This window comes from Chiloscyllium plagiosum, unplaced genomic scaffold (assembly GCF_037043375.1).
Source record: "Chiloscyllium plagiosum isolate Xiang-an unplaced genomic scaffold, Cpla_swu_hap1 HiC_scaffold_7, whole genome shotgun sequence".
In the NCBI taxonomy this organism is placed as follows: domain Eukaryota; kingdom Metazoa; phylum Chordata; class Chondrichthyes; order Orectolobiformes; family Hemiscylliidae; genus Chiloscyllium; species Chiloscyllium plagiosum.
This window is the reverse complement of record NW_028270145.1, coordinates 30226597-30249074: the sequence shown is the minus strand read 5'-3', so window position 1 is coordinate 30249074 and position 22478 is coordinate 30226597. Positions and strand designations below refer to the sequence as shown.

The following is a 22478-nucleotide window of genomic DNA, read 5'->3' as shown; positions in this document are numbered from 1 at the left end:
AAAGCTTTTTCAGACATTGTCCAATAGAGTGTATCGAAAATCCCACTCATTGTGTCACCCAACTGCTATTTGGACAAGTTAAAACAGGTGGATCTCAAATCCACATTACCTCTGCCATAAATATAGTTGTCAGCTTCCCCAAAGGGCTCGAATTGCATTCCTTCATCAGCGTGGGAGATCATTTCTCTCCCTGTAACAGAAACAGGCAAGAACAATATTATAATGGCAGATTCTTCAATATCTGCAGAGGGTGAGACTCTTATTCCATTTGTCTTGTAAATCCTGGTCACTTTGACGACATAATGTTAACTAGCTGACCGAGCACTAATACCCTACATTATAAAGGAAGTGTGCAAGTCAAAATTAGCCTGACCCTTAGAATTTTTTAAGGCCTTAACGTGATCTGCTCCCTAATAAAAGGGATGTTTAACTCTGTGAGGGTACAAATAGAGGCTACTCTGTTTTTCAATTAGATCAGCTAGGGGTGGCACGGTGGCCACAGTGGTTAGCACTGCTGCCTCACAGTGCTAGAGACCTGGGTTCAATTCCCGCCTCAGGCAACTGTCTGTGTGGAGTTTGCATATTCTCCCCGAGTCTGTGTGGGTTTCCTCCCACAGTCCAAAGATGTGCAGGTTAGGCGAATTGGCCATGCTAAATTGCCTGTAGTGTTAGGTGAAGAGGGGAATGGGTCTGGGTGGGTTGCTCTTCGGAGGGTCGGTGTGGACTTGTTGGGCCAAAGGGCCTGTTTCCACACTGTAAGTAATCTAATCATGGTGAGTCTATATCTTAAACTCATTTTACTGGCCTTGGTTAACTGTCCAAACTGGGTGGATTCTCATGAATCCCATTGCTAAGTTATGCAATCCTCTGTCAATCCAGTTCTTTTTCCAATGGACTGATATCGTTCTGAAGGTAGCTCACTGTGTACCACATGGTCTTGGCATGTCAGAATTAGACTATACCTATGGGCGGTCAAATATACTTGAGCAATCACCCCAGGGATCTGGTTTAGAATTTTCTGTTTGACTGGAACTCTTCACTAACTGACCACACACAGATGATCATCCATTTTGCTTTTTTGCTAATGGACACCGGAATAATTTTCTGTTTTGCTGCAATCGTGTTTATCCTCAAGATCCACTATTTTTTGGTCCATCTGCTTGATTGTGCCTGAAATCTTGGGATGATCTTTGATTCCTCAATCTTTAATGCCTGACTACATAAGCCAATTTGTATTGTCCATACATTGATTAGTATAAGCCCCAGGCATGTGCCTTACAGTGTCTCTTTCTCCAATCTCTATCCAACACCCTGTCCAGTCTCTCTGGTGTCTTTCATGGCGGCCCTTGTCAACATAGTTGTGATTTGGAAACACAAACATATGCAAATTGCTACATTTGTCAGTTGTATTCATAGGGTCTTGTGTGTCAACGTGTGTTCAAGCAATTCAGTGCTGGGAGGAGTCTTTAGTACATGAATAGCCAACATAATACACCTTCAGTTCGTGAACAAATAACCACACGATAACCACATACTGAGCACATGAGCAGCCTCCAACACAAGGAGTACTGAATGCAGTGTAAAAGGTTAATGCTAAATGTATTAATAATGTACACCACCAGTGAGGTAAGAGATCATATAACACTGGACCCTAGAGAGAGAGATGTATTAAGCATTGTGCTAAGTCTTACCCTGCAAATACATAGTGGTTAATAAAAGATAACCTTACCAACAGTAGCTCTATTGATCCTGACATGGGGACAAGCTTCCTCTAAAATTCATTATGTTAAAAACTGGTATCTTAATACAATATCACATGTTAGACTAGTTTTTGTACACCTTTTGTCAAGATGATTCTCACTTTTCTTCCCCTCTCACGTCCCCAAATGGAAATAGATATAGATTCAGTCCCTGTGATGTTCTTGTCTAGGGTTTCACAACATCATTTTAGGGTAATACCTGGCAGAGAGCTGTCAGTTCCCTGAGAAGGCAGTAAACTGGCAGGGTGTATTTCTTGTGGACAATGTAGAGGTACGTTGATGTGTACTACTCTCACCATCAGGAGTGAGAGTAGTACATGTTAAAAGAGGCATCGTGAGGGAAGAGGTGAGAGGAGCTCATAACCCAGTAACTCTGGCCACAGCCAGAGCATTGTATTCAGTGTTGGACATCACAATTCAGTCATGGCCCTTTGGAGACATAGTGAAATGGTACCAGGGCCTCACGCCTCCCAGTGGAATGGGGTAACTGGAGAAGCTCAGATTCTTCTATTTAGAGCAGCGTTAAGATAAAGGGAGCTTCAAAACTGGGAGCAGAAAAGGAGAAACTATTTCTGCTGGAAACAGATTTAAGATCATTGGCAAGCACTTCTAATTCTGCACATTTATCCCACGTTTAAAAACAATTCATTCATCCATTTAAAAGACTCTGGACACTGGGGTAAAAAGGCAAAATAATTTGACTATAAAATGGCCAATTAAATGACAGGACCAAGATTCGTGAGACTGAGCACAGCTTTAGAAGTGCAGCCCTGTGGCTTTCGAGTTGGCAGGCAAGGAGGTGCAAGGGCGAAGTTTGGCAGGAAGAGGACAACCGCGTTTCCTGCACACGTGATGTTATTCCAGATGGATCCTGTTGGAAGGTGTGCTGACTTTAGGCAGAGTTAGGAAACAGCAGTTCCTCCTGTTGAAAGGGCAATGACCAGGGGAAGTTTGCGGAAATGGCTTAGCAAGCAACTCCACACCCGGATCAAGGTTGCTTTGTATTGAGAATGGTACTGGGCAATTCCATAAGTAGTTCAGGATTTCTGTCAAATTAGTTGGCACTGATTAGTAAGCTATTGATTAGTAAGTGCTGAGTGGTATGAGTTTGCCTTTACTGATGCCTGGATCTATCTTCAGGAACACAATATTGAAGGAAGATTTACCAACAACCGTCCCGCATCTGCAAAGAGATTTTACACAGCACCTCTCCTGTATAAAAAAATAGCATCTTTATTCCATTCCAGACAGGTACATCTCCAGGGCGGTTACATTCAGAATGCAAGAAGCAGACAGCTCCCTCGGCAGTTGTCAGCTAAGTCCAAGCACATCACAAGCCACGGTGCGGTTTACAGACCACGCCGCCAGTACATTCACATTTTACAACCACGTTAACCATCAAACCACGCAAGACCAATGCTTTCAAAGGACAGAGGGTTTCGGGGGAGGAAGGGAATGGGGAAGATGGATGCAGTGAGGGCTTGGGAGGGGGAAGAGGGAGCGGGGAGGGGAGTAGCATGCTGATCACATTCCGCAGCACAATCAGTATCCCAAACAGCCAAGGTCCATGTTAAGAGGGCATTTAGCAGCCTGGTTTTCCCAGTGCCTCCCACTCCCGGATACTCAATATCTGGGGCCTATCCATTATCCCCTTCCTGCAGGCAGAGAAGCAACAACCCTAGGTGTTGATGACTGAAGTGCTCAGACAAGGAAGAAAGCAGACACCAGCACTGGTCAGCCGTACCTCATGTCTGGTCTCCTGGCCAACGAGAAGGGTCTGGGTTCAAGTCCCACTCTGGAGACATGGGAGTTCAATCCCTCTGCCTCCATTGGAGGATAAGATGGCAGCCGTCATCTGGAAGCCGTCATCTGACCGTCCCCTCCAGTGATGGAGAAAGGCAGATGAGGGCAGACACATCCTTCCCGTGCCCTGCTCAATGATCACCAATAAAGCAGATCGGCTGGTCATCACACACTGCTGCTTGTGGAAGCTGGCTGTATGCAAATTGGCTGTTGTGTTCCCCTTACATTGCAACAGTGACTGCATTCCAGAATAAACCCAAGTAAAAGGGCAAGACTGTTCCATGCGGCAAATGACTTGGCTTTGTGCCACCTCGTCACAGGGTGAGAACCCAGCCCATCGAGAATGAAGTGGAAGACACGTGCTGTCCTTTCGCTCATGGGGTGTGACCATCACCAAGTGGGCCAGCATTAATTGCCCATCCTGACTTGGGAAGGCAGATCACCGCCACTTTCTCGTGAGCGAATGTTTACAAATTCGGTCAGGGAATGTCTTCCATGCACACTGAACACAAGAGCTGTGCATCCGAAAAAAATGCAAGACACCAGGGTTGGAGGTTTGGGGGTGCGGCATTGATCTATGTCTACCGTACCTGTGTAATTATCACTTGATAAAAGCACAAACAAATATCCCTCCGCAGAATCCTGCTCACAGAGTCCCTTGTGTTTCTCCCTACTATCCCTTACTCATGTCCTGCCTGTAGGAAAGATGTTGGGGAATTATGAACAGGTTCAGAAAAGATTGACAAGGATATTGCTGTGACTGAAGGGTTTGAGGCTTTTATTCCCTGGAGAGTCAAAGGATGAGGGGTAACCTTGTGGAGGTTTGTAAAATCGTGAGGAGGATGGATAGGTTGAATAGCCAATGTATTTATTTCCAGGGAAGGTGGGGGGGTCCAAAACTAGAGGACATAGGTTTAAAGTGAGAGGGGAAAGATTTAAAAAGGACCTAGGGAGTAACTTTTTCATGCAGATGGTGGTGCATGTACAGAACGAGCTGCCAGAGGAAGTAGTGGAGGCTGGTACAGTTACAACATTTAAAAGGCATCTGGAAGAATACACAAATAGGAAGGGTTTAGAGGGATATGAGCCAAATGCTGGCAAATGGGATTAGGTCAGATTGGGATGTCTGGTCAGCGTGGACAAACTGGACTGAAAGATCTGTTTCTATGCTGTACATCTCTAAGACTCTGCACCAGACAGAGAGCAGGTTGGGGGAGGGGAGGGGAGACGGTGAAGGAGGATAGATGATTACTCGCGGTTGAGTTGGGAGTGGTATCAGGTGAAGCAAACATCCCAGATGTTTGTGTATTTGGCCAACAGGCTTTGGCTCCTGCTGCCAACTTATAGTTCTTTACACAGCTGGCATCTTGAGATCATGGAAGCCGCAGAATGAAGGAGAATTAAACTCCCCGATTTAAAAACCCTCATGAACCGTTTACATTTTATCTGTCAATGGGGAGAACTGTTTGCCCCAAAATCGATGCTAAATGTTACTGTTACTGTCCTTCGAGAGCTGTGATATTCATGGTGAAAGAGTTTGGCATTTTAATCAGCAATGAGATTGAACTGTGGCATTATCTTTTCAAGCAGAATTAATGATCATCATGAAAAATTGCGTTACAGTACCGAGGTAGAGCATTGAAATGGAAGCAGGCCATTCAGCCCCTCAAACCAATTTGATCATGCCTAATCTGGAATTTAACGCAAAGATCTGTCAACCTCAGATTTCAATGGCTTTTCCGTGAGAGAGAGGGTTTCTGATTCCCACCCCCCTCTGAATGAAGGAATGCTTGTGGAAAGCACTGCTGATCAGCCCAGTGGTGGTGCTGCCTTGGTATACTCTCCTCCACTTCCACAAATCTTTTCATTTTAGCTCTTCTAATTATCTTCAACCATCCAATCATCCCTTAATTTTCTAAATATGTAAACGATAAGCAAAAATATCTTCACAATTTAACCCTCCAATCTGCAAGGGAAGAGACAGGGAGCTGCCCATGGGATGATGAAGTGAAGGAAATTACTGTTTGGATAGGTGTTTTGCACATACTTCCGCCTTCCCTTTTAGCAGAGTTTAACCAAATGGCTTAAAGGCTATATTAAAATAACAGCAAGAGGAGGGTCACACCAATGTGATACACTGCACTCACTGGGAAGATTGAGAGCAAATTCCAGGCTACCTGCAATGCTTCGAATAGCTCTCATTTTGGAATTAGGAATCTCAGAATTAATGAGGATTTTCTGCACTCCTGTGGTGATTCAATCAAAACTCTGCTTCTTCATTCCAACATAAACCCCTGCCAGATCGAACACTGCAGCCTGGCATTTGAATCCAATCTTTAATTAACACAGGTCTCCCATTCCAGCATAAAACCGTTTCTAGAAATCACACTCTTCTCCCAGTTAGACGGGCTTATCTACCTAGCTGCATTGATCTGCTCAATGGTTTGTAACTGACCTTCAATTTGTTCACAGACTGTCAGCGGTTGTCATTCAGCAGGTTAAAGGTTGTGGGTTCAAGTCCACCTGCAGGGAACTTGAATGTAAAATCTGAGCACTTGCTTCAGTGCTGTGCTGTCAGAGACACTGCTTTGCGGATGTTCAGCCGTGACCGTGTCTGCCCCCTCAGGTGGGTGTGAAAGATCTCATGGCACCATTCAAAGGACAGCAGGAGGTTTCTCTCAGCCAACATTAATTCCTCAATCAATGTCATTAAAGGCACTTTGTTTGGACATGACCTGCTTGTGGGAATCTGCTATGCGTAAGTTGACCATACTTCAAAAGCAAGCTGTCCCAGTTCTGGCTCTGCCTGCCTTTCTGTGAGAGGTGTGAAACATTCTTTGTTCCAGGTCTCCTCAGCTTCCCTGTTTTACGCTGAATATTCCATCAATGTTACTTCACTTTTGATCCTTCCTCCACCTTCAGTAGGCCCATCCTTGACCTTTCCCTTCCTGCAGTTTTTCTTGGAATAAGTTATTCATGACTGTCCACCGTAAGTTCACTGACTCCCGCAGTTACCTTGGCTCCAGTTACTTGCATCTCACTTCCTGTCTGGTTAATGTTCCAATCTGCCAGCTCCTTCAGCTTTGTTGCATCTTGCCCAATGGGCGTTACTTTCGATAAATGCTTTCCTCTACTGAGGACGTCCACATGCTGTGGTTGGCTGTATCCAATTTATTTCCCACATTCCTGCCCTTTATCCTCCATATTCATTATCCAACATCCCCAACACATCTTCCACAGTGATAATCTTGCTCTTATGTCAGCTTTATTCTGCTGTTAGATGGTATTTTCTTCACATTGGGGTGGCCAAATACAGATAGGGGGATCCCTTTTTCCACACAAGCATGACCCTGACCTATTGTCTTAATTCTCCATCTGATCCCCTCCATGATCTCTCTGACCTTGGCTTGCTGCATTGTTCCAATGAAGCTCAATGGAAACATAAATTAGGCACTTCACCATCTTCAGCAAACAACAATTATTTCAGACCATAAGCGCCAATTTTTCAGACAGGGGCTTAGGATAATGACTCTATCACTACCATTCACACCTCCTCCATCCCATCTTTTGTATCTTCACTTATGCCATTACCATTCCTTTTGCCTATACCAACATCTGCTTTGTTATTTCATCTTTTCCATCTTCCATATTAGCACAGATCTGTGCTTTGGCCCTTCCCACCATGACCCTGACTCCAGAGTTGCTTAAAAACTGGCCATACCGCCAACATTTCAGGGTGAAAGATCACAACCTGAAGTGTTAACTATTTTTCTCTCTCTGCAGACATTGCCAGACCTACTGTGTGTTTCCAACATTTTTACTTCAAAAAGTACATAATTAATTGCAAAGTGCTTTGGGACATCCAAAGGCACTAGATAAGTACAAGTCTTTCTTTTATTTTCTCACCCAGGAGTCATTTCATGAACTGCCTATCCTTCTTCTCTACGTTTGCTCCTGCCAGTAAATTCTCAACACTCTCTGCAAGGCGAAGTGTTCACAAATACTTTCCTCCAGTCAGTTTGTGTTCACACTTATTCATGCATATTACTCATTCATGCAAATTATGCCTGAACCAAAGCAAACTACACGGAATATTTATTCTGAGAAAACTCGGATGTAACATGCACTGTTTTGTTAAGAATTGCACACTTTCTAATTCCAGATTGAAATAATAGTAGAATCTCAACAGTGTGGAAATAGGCCATTCACCCCATTAAGTCCACACCAACCCTCTGAAGAGCATCGCACCCAAACCCACCTTATCCCTGTATTTCCCATGGCTAATCCACCTAACCTACACATCCCTGGATACTACAGGCAATTTAGCACGGCCAATCCACCTAACCTGTATATCCTTGAACCATGATAGAAAACTAGAGCACCTGGAGGAAACTCACACAGACACAGGGAGAAAGTGCAAACTCCGCACAGTCACCCGAGGCTGGAATCAAACCTGGGTCCTGAGCACTGTGTGGCAGCAGTGCTGACACTGAGCCACCGTGCCACCTGTGGCCCTGGAACATCCAGTTATTCACAATCAACCTCCAGGGTACTGGCAGGAGTGAAGAAAAACCATCAAGCAAAGGTCCATTCTGGGTAAAACCAATCCTTTGAAAAGTTCTGCTTGCCAGTTAATAAAATACCTGAGCTGTGAAGATAATAACAAGAACACAACACATTTGACCAGCTTAGAGGTCAAGTCAGGATTATATCCAACCAGTGATGGCAATATTGAGGTAGATCATGGAGAATGGAGTAAGAGGGAGGTCTGGTGGATTCTTGCACAATTGCTGGAGGGGTAAAAGGTGTAAAAGAACAATGAACAACCTGCCTTCCCGTAGAAGATGGTAAAGATGTCACCTACAGGGAAACATATTACAGAGAGGACACTTCCCCAGCACATAAAGGACTGACCTTTCAATGCCTACTAACTGTGAAACAGTTCATCACTCTGAGTGTCTCAATTCATTCTTTCCAACAAGCCCCAAGTAACAGAAATTCCTTTTCTTAAGATTTGACACCCTTTTAGCACTGTGCAAGAACTCTGTGCATCTCAGCAGCTCACCACTTGTGAAGGTGGAGGGGCAATGATGATTTCTAGGATTGGAAAGGGACAAGATAATGGAGTCATAGAGTCATACAGTACGAAAACCGACCCTTCGGTCCAACCAGTCCATGCTGACCATAATCCCAAACTAGACTAGTCCCACCTGCCTGCACTTGGCCCATACCCCTCCAAGCATTTCTCATTCTAGTACTTATCCAAATGTCTTTTAAACGTTGCAACTGTACTGGCATCACTTCATTCCACACATGAACCACTCTCTGTGTAAAAACATTGCCCCTCACATTACCTTTTAAGAACAGAGGAAGCCGCCTTCACCAAATTATTGGGAGAAAAATATAGAATAGATCTGTGGAAGTGTTATTTCTGCAGGTGAGTGGTCAATGTGTGGCACCAGGTTTCTAGGGAGACGGTACAAGCAGTTAGCGTCGATTCATTCAGATGCAAATTAAATAGGATTTCTTTCAGAAAACGTTTTGAGAAACAGTGTACGAATAATTTGAGATGTGACATGCGATAATAGCTGGCGTGGGAGGAACAGGTGACTTGGGAAACTAGGTTTCATAAAGCTCTCAAGCAATGAGGCCCTCCCTTGCAAGTTGTAGGAAGATCGGTCGCCTCACCTGGTGAAGAGCTGCCACGAGGGAAGGAGCAGGCCGAGGAAGAAAATACAAACTGGACCAGTGTCTTTTTGCACCAAACAATTCTCGTCAGCTCCGGGAGGTTGTTGGAGCAGGGCATCTATACAATGCAGAGCTGAAAAATGTGTTGCTGGAAAAGCGCAGCAGGTCAGGCAGCATCAAAGGAGCAGGAGAATCGACGTTTCAGGCATAAGCCCTTCTCCAGCATCTGCAGTCCTCACTTTCTCCTAGTTGATCTACACAATGCAGCCTTGCTTTGGGAATTTCCTGGCTAGGCTGGGAACAACTGCAGGTCAGAGGCAGTCATAGAGTTATAAAGCATGGAAACAGAGGCTTCGGTCCAACTGGTCCATGTCGACCATTTTCCCAAACTAAACTAGTCCCACCTGCTGCATTTGGCCCTTATCCCTGCAAACCTTTCCCTCTCGTGTTCTTATCCAAATGTCTTCGAAATGTTGTGACTGTACCTGCATCCACCACTTCCTCTGGCAGATCATTTCACATATGAACCACTCTCCGTGTAAAAACGTTGCCCCTTGCGTCCTTTTTAAAACTTTCTCCTCTCACCTTAAAATTGTGCCCCCTGGTTTTGAACTACCCGCTCCTGGGTTAGTGCAACACTCCTCTTCAGTCACCCTGCTGTTCAAAGCCCCTCCAGTAATGTCACTGCAGGCTTTTTTTGGATATCACAGGAGAAATCCAACAGCAAGGGCACTTTATACAAAATACTACCTTTACAAAGCAGTTTCAAAAGGAAATAAATATGCCCTGATATGCATTTGTTGGTGCTCGCTAGGGGTGAATCAGGAATGGAGTGATGCATTTTGCCAAAACATTAGAGAAAAATAGGCTTAGCAAACACCTTTTTGACAAAGCCAGTGCCCTTTCAGAAATAAGGAACATCAGTAACTGCAACAGTCATGTTCATCGATCACTTTCACTGGAAAGTAAATTCGGAAAGGGCACAACAATAGAATTGCGTTGAAATGGCACCTCCCACAACCTCAGGATATCTCAAAGTGCTTTACAGCCAGCTGCATTCAAGTACCATCTCTGTTGTAATCTGGGGAAGGACAACACTCAATTTGCACAAAGTAAGGCCCCATAAGAAGTACTAGGCAAATCTGTTTCTCACTGGTGTGGGCGAAGGACAGATATGGGAGAGGACAGTGGGAAGGAATCCTCTAGTCTTTATTCTATATTATTCCTCTGAAGAGTTCAGTACTCAACTGCACTGAGTTATCAGGTCAGACTTTGCTGTCATGTCTCTATCGAGACACTGATCCCATGTACTGTCGATCCTACAACCTTTTGACTCAGAGGGCCTGAGAGTTGGCCATTGAAGCATGGCTGACACATGGGCTTAGTTCAAATTGGCTGAAATATCTTCCTTTTCAAGTGCTGGCGATTTGATGACAATTGTACGCCGAATATTAAGTGCTGGGAATATGAATAAATGTGACATTTGGATTAAGACTGCTTCAGAAAGCGTGTCTCGGAGTGAAGGATCATCTACTTACTGAGAGTGATGACTGATTGCTCGGCAGAATCATTAACAGCCTTTTGTCACTGGATGGCGATGTCATGCTGCTCGCTGTAGACTCAAATTACACAGAAAACGAGGAGCTGCGAGCATTTTAAGTTCTTTTCTTTCTTCTCTTCCCCCTGGTGTATGTGATTACCATTAGCAGACAGCAAACTCCTTTGCTGGCTAATCACCAGCAAAATCCTGTTTCAATCAAATCTTTCCAAAGACCATCATCTTGTTGACATCTATTTCTAGGAAGAAGTGGCAATCAGCGTGACATCATCATCGGGTGACAAAGACTACTAAAACAATGTCGCCAAAGCATACAGAGAATAACCACTTTAAGAGGAAACTTTTACATACGTGTGTGTGTGTGTCTTTGTGCATGTATAGATGACTGTATATGTGCATGTCTTACTGTGACTTTGTGTGAGCATACCTATGTGTTCTTGTGTGTAGATGCTTGTCTGTTTATGTGTGTATGTGACTGTCTATATGTAGTGCATGTGTCTTAATGTACATGTGTTTGTGGCTAGGTATGTATGCCTGTGTATCTATATGTGAACATGCCTGTCTGTATATGTGTGTACATGACTGTCTGTATAAGTGTGAATGCAACTATGTATATGTGTGCACCTGACTGTCTATATAGATGTGTGTATGCACACCTGTGTTTCTATGTGTGTACATGACTGTCTGCATATATGTTTGCCTATAGGTTCATGAAGGTAGGGAATGTCAAAGCTAGGAATTAAAACTCTTTCTGATTTAAGGGACAAGGTATCACAGTTTCAAGTGCACTTGATTCAGAGAGAGAAGAAAAAACTTGCATTTATATAGTGCCCATCACAACCATAGATGTTCCAAAGGCTTTAACTCAATGATGTACTGTATAATTATGGTCACTATTGTAATATAGTAAACATACCAACTAACTTGTGCACAGCAAGCTTCCTCAAACAGCAACATGATCAGGACCAATTCATATGCTTTCGGAATGCTAATTGGGGGAATTATTTTGAATATTCATTGGCTAGGACACCAGGGATAACTCCTCCAATCTTCTTTAGAACAATGCCCAGGAACCTTTTAATCCAATCTGATATGACAGAGAAGGCCTCAAGATTAGAGTGGTGCTGGAAAAGCACAGCAGGTCAGGTAGCATCTGAGGAGCAGGAAAATCGACATTTCGGGCAGGAGCCATTTATCAGCATTCCTGATGAAGGGCTCCTGCCCGAAACATCGACTCTAATCTCCAGCTTCTGCAGTACTCACTTTCGCCCAGAGATGGCCTCAGCCTAGTGTCTCATCTGAAAGACAGTATCTCTGCCAGCGCAACATTCAGTCGGTACTGCATTGGAAATGTCAGCTGAGATTTTTGTGTTCATGCCATTGGACTGGGACTGGGACTTGAACATACAATCTTCACTGCAAGATTGTATGAGGCGCAGAAGACACTAACGTTGAGATGCTTCTGCTTAGGCCAAACTTATTTTCTTATGGAACAGAGGAAATGGGAGGAAGCTATTCAAGCCCTCAAGCCCAGTCTGCCACTCATTTAGATCACGACTGATCTGTACAGTGTATAGTGGAAGGCAGTGCACTGTGTAATGCAATGTGTTGTGCAATGCAGCATACCATGTCATGTAAGGTAACGAACATTGCAGTATACCGTGGGATACAATGTACTGTCTACTGCAGTGTACAGTATACGGTGGAATGCAGAGTACTGCGTAATGCAATGCAATGTAATGTAATACTCAGTGAATGCAATGAACTGTGTATTGCCATCAAGTTGCTCCTTTTGTGACAAATAAAACAAGTGTTTAAACCCTCCAGGAAATCTATATTGCTGCAGCTCAGGCTTCTCCTGGCTGGTTACCTTGTGGTAGCTGTGGGAATTCCCTCCCTAAACATTTCCACCTCTTTCCCTGCTTTCTCCTGTGCTCCTTAAAAGCTGGGCCAAGGTTTCGGGCCCTCAGCCTATCTCTCTCTCCCCAGGCAGCCACTGTTGCCTTATTTCACACCCTGGGCAACATTCCACAGGTAAATCACCCGGGAGATGCAAGATGTTCTTTGAAGCGACGACACCAGGGAAGTGACCTCTCTCAAAAGGAAAGTGGCCAATTCACTGGGAAGGTGGCAGGTACTGAACTTTGAAAGGGGGAGTCAAACAATTCCTAAGACCTTCAGTGGATTTAGCTCCATATTAAAGTTTGATGGAGAGATGGAATTTTGCCCTGATTTATGTTTTGGATGAGGATCCCTTCTGGAGCTTCAATGGATGGGTATTAAAGGGAGGATTGAAAAGCTGGAGGCTCACTCAGTGGGCGAGTGGATTTTATCTTTACATGCCTTGCTAACATATGGGGAGTTTTTTTTCAAAATCATGAAGGCATGCTACAGGTGGTCGAAGAGGCACTTTCTCTCAGCATCACATGCAAAAACAAATTCACACTGGAAAATGTCGTTTGTCCTATTTTAGGAATGTTCTAGAAGGCAGAGAGAGTTGTGGCAGGTGTGTTCATTTGGCTTCTCAATTAGTGCACAATTCAGCTTGATTTGCCTTTCAAAGATGTAATTTTCGGCAGAATAAAAAGTGAGACGGACCCATTTTCGAAAATTGGAAGAGATCTTTTCACATTCACAGCAATTACGCATGAATTCCTGTCCCCCGCAATGGTCTCAGTTTTTGCTATCTTTTTCACAGTGAGAAGATTGCATTGCCAGGTACAGTATTTTCATTTATCAATCTAATTTTTTTCCCCCATCTCTCGCTCTGTCTCTTTCCCTCTAGCATTTAGGTTTCACTTCTCAAACAAAGCCTGAGAAATCAGTTCCTAATGACTTTTAACAGGCTGTTTCACTAAATTGTGTGGTGGGTTGCCTCAGGAACCTGAATGCCCAATTCCAAAATGGCCACCCTGACAATTCCAGGCTGCGATAAGATTTAGATCTCAAATTGCTCGAGTTTTTTTACAAATTGTTGCAGTGCTACTCGTTTGCACTTTCAGAAACAGAGAGGCGTACACATAGAGGCACCATTTCCTGCCCCCACCACCAACATCCCCCTTACTGCCCCTCAAGCCCGCACCCTCTGCCCAACTCCGCAGTTCTCTTAAGCATGTCAGTGCTTGGGTAGAATGAATTGCTTTGGATTGCAGGGGAATTGGATGGCCAAGTTGGTGGACAGCATGATTCCACAAATAGAGCAGGGTGACCCATCAGTTGACTTGTTCTAACTGGGATATGGCAGGCACACTGAGGAGGAGATTGAGAGTCAACAAAGGTCTTTTGCTCTTTTCCAGTTGGAAGAATGTTTTCGACTGCTAATGACATAAAGCCCAGGCGGGTTAATTCATAAAGGCTGCAGAACAAAATTAAGACAGAAAGAGAGAACAAACCAAGACAAACATGGAAGCCAGCATTGTACTGCCTAAAAATATTCCACATTAAAGCAACCGCATTCCCTGAACGTCATTAAAATGAAATTTAAGTCTGGTCTCAAGGGACACACTTCCTCGTGTTTTCTTTTTGTTAAAAATATTTTCCTTTGTACGTGTGTCGTAGGTATGAACTGTCAATTTGTTTTCCAACCAGAATGATGTGAAATGTTGACAAATAAACAATCTTCATGAGCCGCTGACTTCTCAGAGAAATGTAGAAGGTCTCTCCCTCCTTAGCCATTCCTTCAGTCTGCCCCTGTACAACTCCACAAAGTGATCTTGCACAACGAATTCTCTCAGAAGGTGGGGGGGAAAGAAAAAAATCAAATCGAAAGATAACACGATGCGTGTGAGATCATTACTCTTTCCTTCTCTATTTATAATCCACAGGTGCGATGTTGAGTGGAGAGAATAGAAAAACCAGGCGTTCCCATGGCGATTGTAGTGAAGAGTGCAAGTAGAGCCAGCGATACAATTCAATGTTTTGTGATTTTTTTTGTTAACTAGCCGTGCGATCTCTCAGTTTGAGGTGTAATCTTCCTTTCCAATTTTTATAGTGAGCCCAGGCTCCACTCCCGTGACATAGCTGTTGGGGAAGCGGACGCTTTGGAAATTGACCGAGTGAAGGCTTTTCTTTGCCGCAAATCCGTACCGTTGGCGATACAGCACCATGCCCAGAGTGATACAGAGCAGAACTATCAGAGCACCTCCTCCGGCCATTATGTAATACCAATAACTGGGGATGGGCTGCGCTGACACAGACTCCACTGTGGGTTCGCTCCCCGCAGGGCGTCCCCCTGGTGAAGAGACACAAAATAGCGCTGGGAACTAATCTCAATGATTGATTAAGAGCATGCTCAGTGCGCAGGGTGCATCATGGGAACACGCTATGGCCACCAGGTAGATGCCTATCTCTTTCTCTCCCCACCTCCACCCCCCTTACATCATGGTGGAATTGTGGGCAGAGATTCTGAAGGGAGAATTCCCTTCAATCTGTGGCAACATGTGACTGGTGGGCAGACTGCGCTTGGAAATGCCAGAGCAGCCAACTCTGGGCTATAAGGGATGTTTCACCATGAGGACCTTAATTTCTTGGTGCAAGGAGGAAGGGGGTGTATATGGGGGAGCTGGGATTGGGTGGTGGTGGGAGCGCGTAGCTGTGGTTGGAAAAGGGGCACCCAGCCCATCAATCCCACCTGCCTGCTGTAGAGAACACTGACTGGTTCAAATCCAGGACATCCTGTCACCCCAGACGACATCCCCAATGGCAACATGACACTATCTGGCCGGCCAATCTGACCATCCAAAATGGCCACCCAGTCTAGTTTCCCATGGCAGAGAGTGTAGTCAGGGCAGGGGAACCATCCCAGAATCCACCACGTGCAAACATGAGGAGCTGGGGGACAAGCAGGATTCCATGATGCACAGTGGCTTTACTTTCTTTGCAATGGTGCGGTGTGGCGACTGACATTTTATCCCAAACAAAAACAAGGCTACGGCAGCAAACTAAAGGCAGCCTACTTTGAGATCACTTTAGGAGATTAAATTCACTGCAATAGGGCGATTGGTTTGGTCACGGCATACTAAAGGAAACTCTGAAGTGCTGAGACTGTGCTGTGACAGTGTTCATGAACTGCCTCTCTCTGCTCTTTTAGCAGAGGTGTTAACCTGTTGGCAAACCAAGAGGTTAATTCATCTGTAAAAGGAAGTGAGGAGAGATATTCCAGACCTACACACCGTGCTCAATCTATAGAGTACTTTTCTGGGCCCTCAGAGTTCCAAACTGCTTTTTTGCCCTCTCGGTTTTGTGCCAAGTCCGGACGCACACGAACCAGCTGATGTAGACTGCACACTCACGGAGACCATTGACACAAATCGCTCACAGTGAAGAGTTTTTAATTGGCCTTTTCAAGATACCGTCAGTGTTTTTTGGAGCTTAATTAACTCAGTCCACTTTAACCTGAAATCGTCTTGGCTCTGTAACAGGCCATGCTAATTCACCGAATTGTGCCAGTATAATCAGATCTCGACAAGACTGACGATTAAGAGAGCTCAGATTCAGTGACGGAGAAAATCCCTTTGAACCTTATATATTTCCATGTAGTCCTGCATCTCTAAATACCCATTGCTCAAATAAATGTCAAGAGCCACATGTACGATACAATTAACTCACCTGTTGGTATATCAGTAGGGTGGATCCCTGGAAAGGCACTGATGGGTTCTGCAAATAAAATGGACCAACTATTAAACATACATGGCAACACCTTGCTACAGGCCCTTAGTCTATACAAGAATAACTTGCATTTATACAGCATTTTGACAGCAATAAAACATAACAAGGCTTCACAGGAATGTCATCAGGTAAAATTTGACAGTGGGCCAATTAGAGATTAATAGGTCTTGGTTAAAGCAATAGATTTTCAGGAATTATATACATTTAAAGACACCTGTGTCTTTCCAGTTATTTCAACCTGGGTACAAAATCTAGGCTGATGCAGTATTGCAGGAGTGCTGCAATGTCAAAGGGTCAGTACTGATGGAGTGCTGCACTGTCGGAGGGTCAGTCTGAGGGAATGCTGCACTGTTGGAGGATCATTACTGAAGAATGGTGCGCTATCGGAGGGTCAGTACTGAGAGAGTGGTGTACTGCTGGAGGGTCAGTATTGAGGGAGTACTGCACTGTCAGAGGGTCAGTACTGAGGGAGAACTGCACTGTTGGAGGTGCCAACTTGCAGTTGAGATGTTAAACTGCCCTCACAGGTGGGTGTAAAAGATCCCATGGACTGATTTTGGAGAAGAATACTGTTGTCATCAACTAGTTTCCCTGACAATCTTCAGCCTGCAATCAATATCGATACAAAAATAGACCGTGTGGGAATTGTGCTCTTTGTGGGAGCTTGCTGTGCCTGAAGGATTGCTCTGTTTCTTGCAACACAAATCTGTGAATTTACACAAACCCATTTGAACAGATGTAAAGCACTTCAGATATCTTGAAGTCACTCTCTCATTATTCTACTTAAAATACCGACTGTACGGGATATGTTCATCGTCAGCTCGGCATGTATTTATTGCTTGTCCTCAACTGAAGCTAGCGTGAACCACTCAGGATCCATGGGTGGGGGCGTGCTGTGGGAGTGTGGGGAGGTGGAGTTACGTCCAGAGTGCCATAAGAAAACCTAGGACATTTTCCCCAGTAAGAGTGAAAACAATGGTCAAAATAATTCAAGTCAGGTTGATATGCAGCTTGGAGAGGCACTTGTAGAATCCCTACAGTGCAGAAAAAGGCCATTTGGCCCATCGAGCCACTGGACAGCATTCCACCCTATCACCATAACCCACATTTCCCATAGCCAACCCACCCATCTTTGGACTGTGAGAGGAAACCAGAGTATCCGAAGGAATCCCACATAGACATGGGGAGAACATGCAAACTCCATACAGACAGTTAGCCAAGGATGGAATTGAACCCAGGTCCTGTGAGGCAGCAGTGCTAACTGCTGAGCCACCATGTCATCCATGTAGGAGACCCTGCAATCTACCCTCTGGCCTACGTACATCTAATGCCATTCAGGTCAACACAGCACCACCCAGACGCCTGCACTGTTATGTCAGCCTCTCCCCAAAGGTCACACTTGGTCACCAAAGCATGGAGATGAAGAGAAGGCAAAAGGTGGTGTGTGAGACGGCTGCCAATTTGATTCGATGATGTCGGGCTCCTGAGAATGATCTCAGAAGTTGGTGCAGATGAGACAAGGACAGGGAGCATGATGAAGAATGTGTTAGTCCTAGGTCATACATAACCTGGATAGAGGAACGAGTTAGCTTGCAGCTCATACTCTTCGAAATCTTGCAACTGTTTTCTTGGCTTCTCTTCAACCTAACTCCACATCTGATTCCACCACATTCCACCAAACTCCTGCTAACAGCGAGGATGTGGTACTTACGTATACATTGGTCAAGAGACATGTGTGACGCTATGGCGATATTATCAACCGCCAGATCCTCACTCGCATCACTTCCTGCGATGCCTTCGATTATGACCTGAGCACAGAGGGGTAGAGAGGAGAATGCTGCATCAGAGAGAGGGAGAGAAAGAGAGGAAAACACACAGAGTCTCGAAGCAGACGGCAACTGCTGTCGTTCTGTAGCTGCGACATAAGTGGCGAGTTACCTGATAATCAACGTTGTATCCTGGTAGGATGATCTTGCCCTCTTTCCACTTGTCCCCCTGATCTCCCCTCAATGACCACAGCATTACATCATTGGTCTTCTTCCTCAGCAGCACCCGTAAGGTGCCAACATTGGCACCACGCATCCGGTACCAGAACACCATGCAACGGTGGCTGTTAATGGGTGGCACCATGGGACTAAGCAGCCTGGCACGCTGTCCTTCAGCCATCTTGGTGGCTTCAATGTGCAGGTAATTCCATTTACCTAAAAAAAAGGAGAGACAACAAGAGTTCCTGAGAATGGAGACTCTCTCCCAGGTTGACTCTGACCAATGTCATTTGGCCCCAATGCGCTCTCTCTCTCAAACCTCCAGAAACATAAAACCGTGTTGGGTCAACCAATCAGATGATAGAAAGTACACCAGCAAAGTGAGCCATTTGTCCAAGGGGTGCCAACTCTGGTTAGGCATATTTCTGGAACTTCAGTTACAGGCCTGTAACTGTCCTGCTCACTCAGGCACTCCTAGCTCATACTTTGTCATGGCATCCCACCTTCCCAGACAAATGGAGAGTGATGGAGACTGTATGACCGCCAAAGAGGCTCACTTGCACATTTTATGCAATATAGTTTTATGCCCTTAGCATTTGTATGTGTGTGTATTTTGCGTACATATTAAACAAATCTGTTTTTAGCTTCTTCCTATTGTGCTCCCTGGAGTGTCAGGAGCTGCTCAGTGTCATTACTGAAAAAGCAACCAGCCATAAGTGAACAGCTCACGTCAGCCCCAGGAGGCATTGGCTGTCTGATTCATAAAACTATTCTCCGCCCCTTGACAGAGGTGCTTAACCTTTGTTTGATAGCTTCGCCCCTGATACCAGCTGGGAGACTTGAAGTGTGAGATATGGTGCATATTGACAGCTTCTGGTTTAAGTCCTAGTTGTCCCTAGAAAGGGAAGTATCACTGTTTTAAAGATAACACATTGCTCAAGTTGTGAGACTCAGCAACAACCTCTGGTCACATCGTGCCTTCTACTTTGTAGGATCATCATCATAGAAACATGACAGTGTAGAAAGAGGCCATTCGGCCCACTGAGTTCACACTTGCTCTCTGAAGAGCATCCCACCCTATCCCTGTAACCTTGCATTTCCCATGGCTAACCAACCCAGCCTGTACATCCCTGGATATTATGGGCAATTTAGCATGGCCAATCCACATAACCTGCAAGCTTTGGACTGTGGGAGGAAACCCATGCAGACACGGGGAGAACGTGCAAACACCACACAGACTGTTGCCCAAGGCTGGAATCGAACGCAGGCTCCTGGTGCTGCGAGAGAGCAGTGCTAACCTCTGAGCTACCCAAGATATACCAAGACACTTCACAGGAGTGTAATCAAAGCAAATTTTGACACCAAATGACATAAAGAGGGATTAGGACATGTGACCAGAAGCTTGGTCAAGGAGGCAGGTTTTAAGTAGGATGTTAAGAGAGGTGGGGAGGTTTAGGGAGGCAATTCCAGAATTTCAGCCTAGGCTGATAAAGCCACAGCTGCCAATCTGTGGCCACAAACATCAGGGCCCAGAACTGGAGCAGCACAGTAGTTTTGGCGAGTTAATGAGGTGGTGGGGAGTAAGTGGACGGTGGGATTTGAAAACAGTTCTCCAGCCCCAGGTTCAACATGTCAGTCGGCCTGTGATTGAGTCGGGGTAGGAGCATGGAGATTGGGCTCAGCACCTTTAGACTTGGTGGGGAGGGGGGGGGGGAATAATTCAGACAGACTTCCAGTGTATCTTTAATCAGCACTAACTTTAAGAATGTCAACCTCAGGTGAGGTCGGAGGGCAAGTGTCCACAAACAGAAATCTGAACAAATAGGAGGCAGTGAGCTGTGCCTCCTACAGGCGGAAGACTGGAACTGCAGGGGGAGATTGCCAGCACCTCAATTTTACGTCACCCTACATTGGCTGACCTGTGTTGTGGTCCTGGTTCAGTCCGACATCTTCAAACTTGGAGCTGCCAGAATGGACCATCCACCTGAACGTAGCTGACGGGTCATGTGTCCATCCGCAGAGCTCGTTGTCACGCGAGTCCCCGAAACTGCAGTTGAAGCCTTCGATGCTGGTCGGGATTTCTAGAAAGCCAGGAACAAATTTCCCAAGTGGGGACATGCTCAGTCATTCATTCTGTCTCATTTCTGTCCCTCTCTTCTTCCACCACATTGCAGTCAGACAAACGAGACGTCGATGGCAGACAATCTTATTGATAACCAGGAGACCAAACGGCCTCACCCCTCTGTCACATCAATACCAAAGTGTACAACAAGGCAAAACACAGAACTACAGAAAGTAGAAGGACTGTGGGTACTGTTGTAGATCTGTGGGTTCAGGCACATAATTCTTTGAAGTTTGCGTCAGATATAGACAGGGTGGCTAAGAAGGTGTTTAGCGCACTTGCCTTCATTGCTCAGACCTTTGAGCACAGGAGTTGAGACATTATGTTAATTTTGTCTAGGACATTGGTGAGGCCTGTTCTGGAGCACTGTCTCCAGTTCTGGTCACCCTGTTACAGGAAGGATATTATTAAGCTGGAGAGGGTTCAGAAGAGATTTACCAGGATCTTGCCAGCATTGGAAGGTTTGAGTTATAAAGAGAGGATGGATAGGCTGCAACATGTTTCACTGGAGTGTAGGAGGCTGAAAGGTGACCTTAGAGAGGTTTATAAAATATTGAGGGGGATAGATAAGGTGATTGGCAGGTGTCTTTCCCCTAAGGTGGGGCATTTCAAGATTAAGAACATATTTTTATGGTGCGAGGAGAAAGATTTAAGAAAGGCACGAGGGCAGCCTTTTTACACAGAGAAGGGTTCACGTGTGGAATGAACTTCCAGAAGAAGTGGTGGATGCAGGTACAGTTACAATGTTTAAACGACATTGGGATAAGTGCATGAACAGGAAAGGTTTGGAGGGATATGGACCAAGTGCAGGCAGGTGGGACTAGTTTAGTTTGGGATTACGATTGGCATAGACTGGTTGTACTGGAAGGTTTGTTTCCATGCTGTATGACTCAACAACTCTATAAGGTGACTAGCATTGGTGTCTATTTAAGGGAGATAAATACAAGAAGCAGGTTAGGCGTGATTATGATAAGGCAAGATGAAGTAGAGTGGGAGGAGTCTCGTGGAGCATAAATAGTGGGACTGGATGGCATGTTTCTGCGATGGACATTCTGTGCACGTGTACATGATATTAACTGCCGTACGCAGAGTATTTTTCATAAAATGTGGGGCCAGCATTTTGGGGTCTCTGCAGGGGGAGGGGTGTGTGTGTGTGCATGCGTGTGTGTCTGTGTATGTGTATGCGTGCATGTGTGTCACTTTTGTTGCAGGGGAATGGACTCAGACAGATGGGAAACTTGAACTGACCAGGGCCATTGGAACTTAGCGGTGAGTTCAAATGTAACCGATTTTGGTTATACCTATGACACTGGTGTCATGAATTGATGCACTTTGAAGGGTAACATCCATCTAAATAGAATATTTGAACTCTTTTAAATGTCTCAATTCTAAATATTGCAGTAAAATAGGTTGAAACGGTCAGTGAGAGTAAAAAAGACATCTTACAGACTGATGGGGTTGACACACTATCTGTGTAGGTTAGGAACTACACTGCCATCTAGTTGTTCAGTTTCAAAAGTGCTCTGGGTTTCAATTCAACAAGGGTGATTATTATTATTATTATTATTATTATTATTGTCATTACAAATGCTTGGCTGAGTTTCAAATGCTATAATTATCACAGCAGGAGATTCTTGATTCATAGTTTGATTGAGAATTTAATAAGGCATTAAAGAATTAGCTGTTTTTGATGTGAGGTCTGAATAGAGTGCATTTATCTTTATAAGAGATTAACCATCTCAGGGGATTGAAAAGCTTGAATGATTGACATAAATAGGAGTTTTGTTCCTCCCCCTTTTAAGTGTGTAGTCGTGAGGACTCTGTTAGATTGTGAAAAGTGTTTTTTTCCATCACTTCACGGCTCCTGAGATCTGCCCATGCAGGTACTGGCTATG

The 22478-nt window shown here is 44.9% G+C and overlaps 1 protein-coding gene across 5 annotated transcripts in view; it reads right to left on the bottom strand.

Moving 5' to 3' along the window:
* The window catches only part of LOC122551427 (neuropilin-2-like), a 105824-nt gene that overhangs the window by 6654 nt on the left and 76692 nt on the right, over positions 1-22478 (bottom strand). For 3 of the 5 annotated variants that reach the window (XM_043693315.2, XM_087988881.1, XM_043693314.2), the window contains 5 exons: positions 20381-20542; positions 18415-18677; positions 18188-18284; positions 16417-16464; positions 110-190 (listed from right to left, as the gene is read on the bottom strand). In XM_043693315.2, coding sequence (XP_043549250.1) covers positions 110-190; positions 16417-16464; positions 18188-18284; positions 18415-18677; positions 20381-20542 — 651 coding nt within the window. Of the gene's footprint in view, positions 1-109; positions 191-14090; positions 15041-16416; positions 16465-18187; positions 18285-18414; positions 18678-20380; positions 20543-22478 lie in introns of those variants that run through there. The other 2 variants (XM_043693317.2, XM_043693316.2) reach the window with 2 other exon arrangements.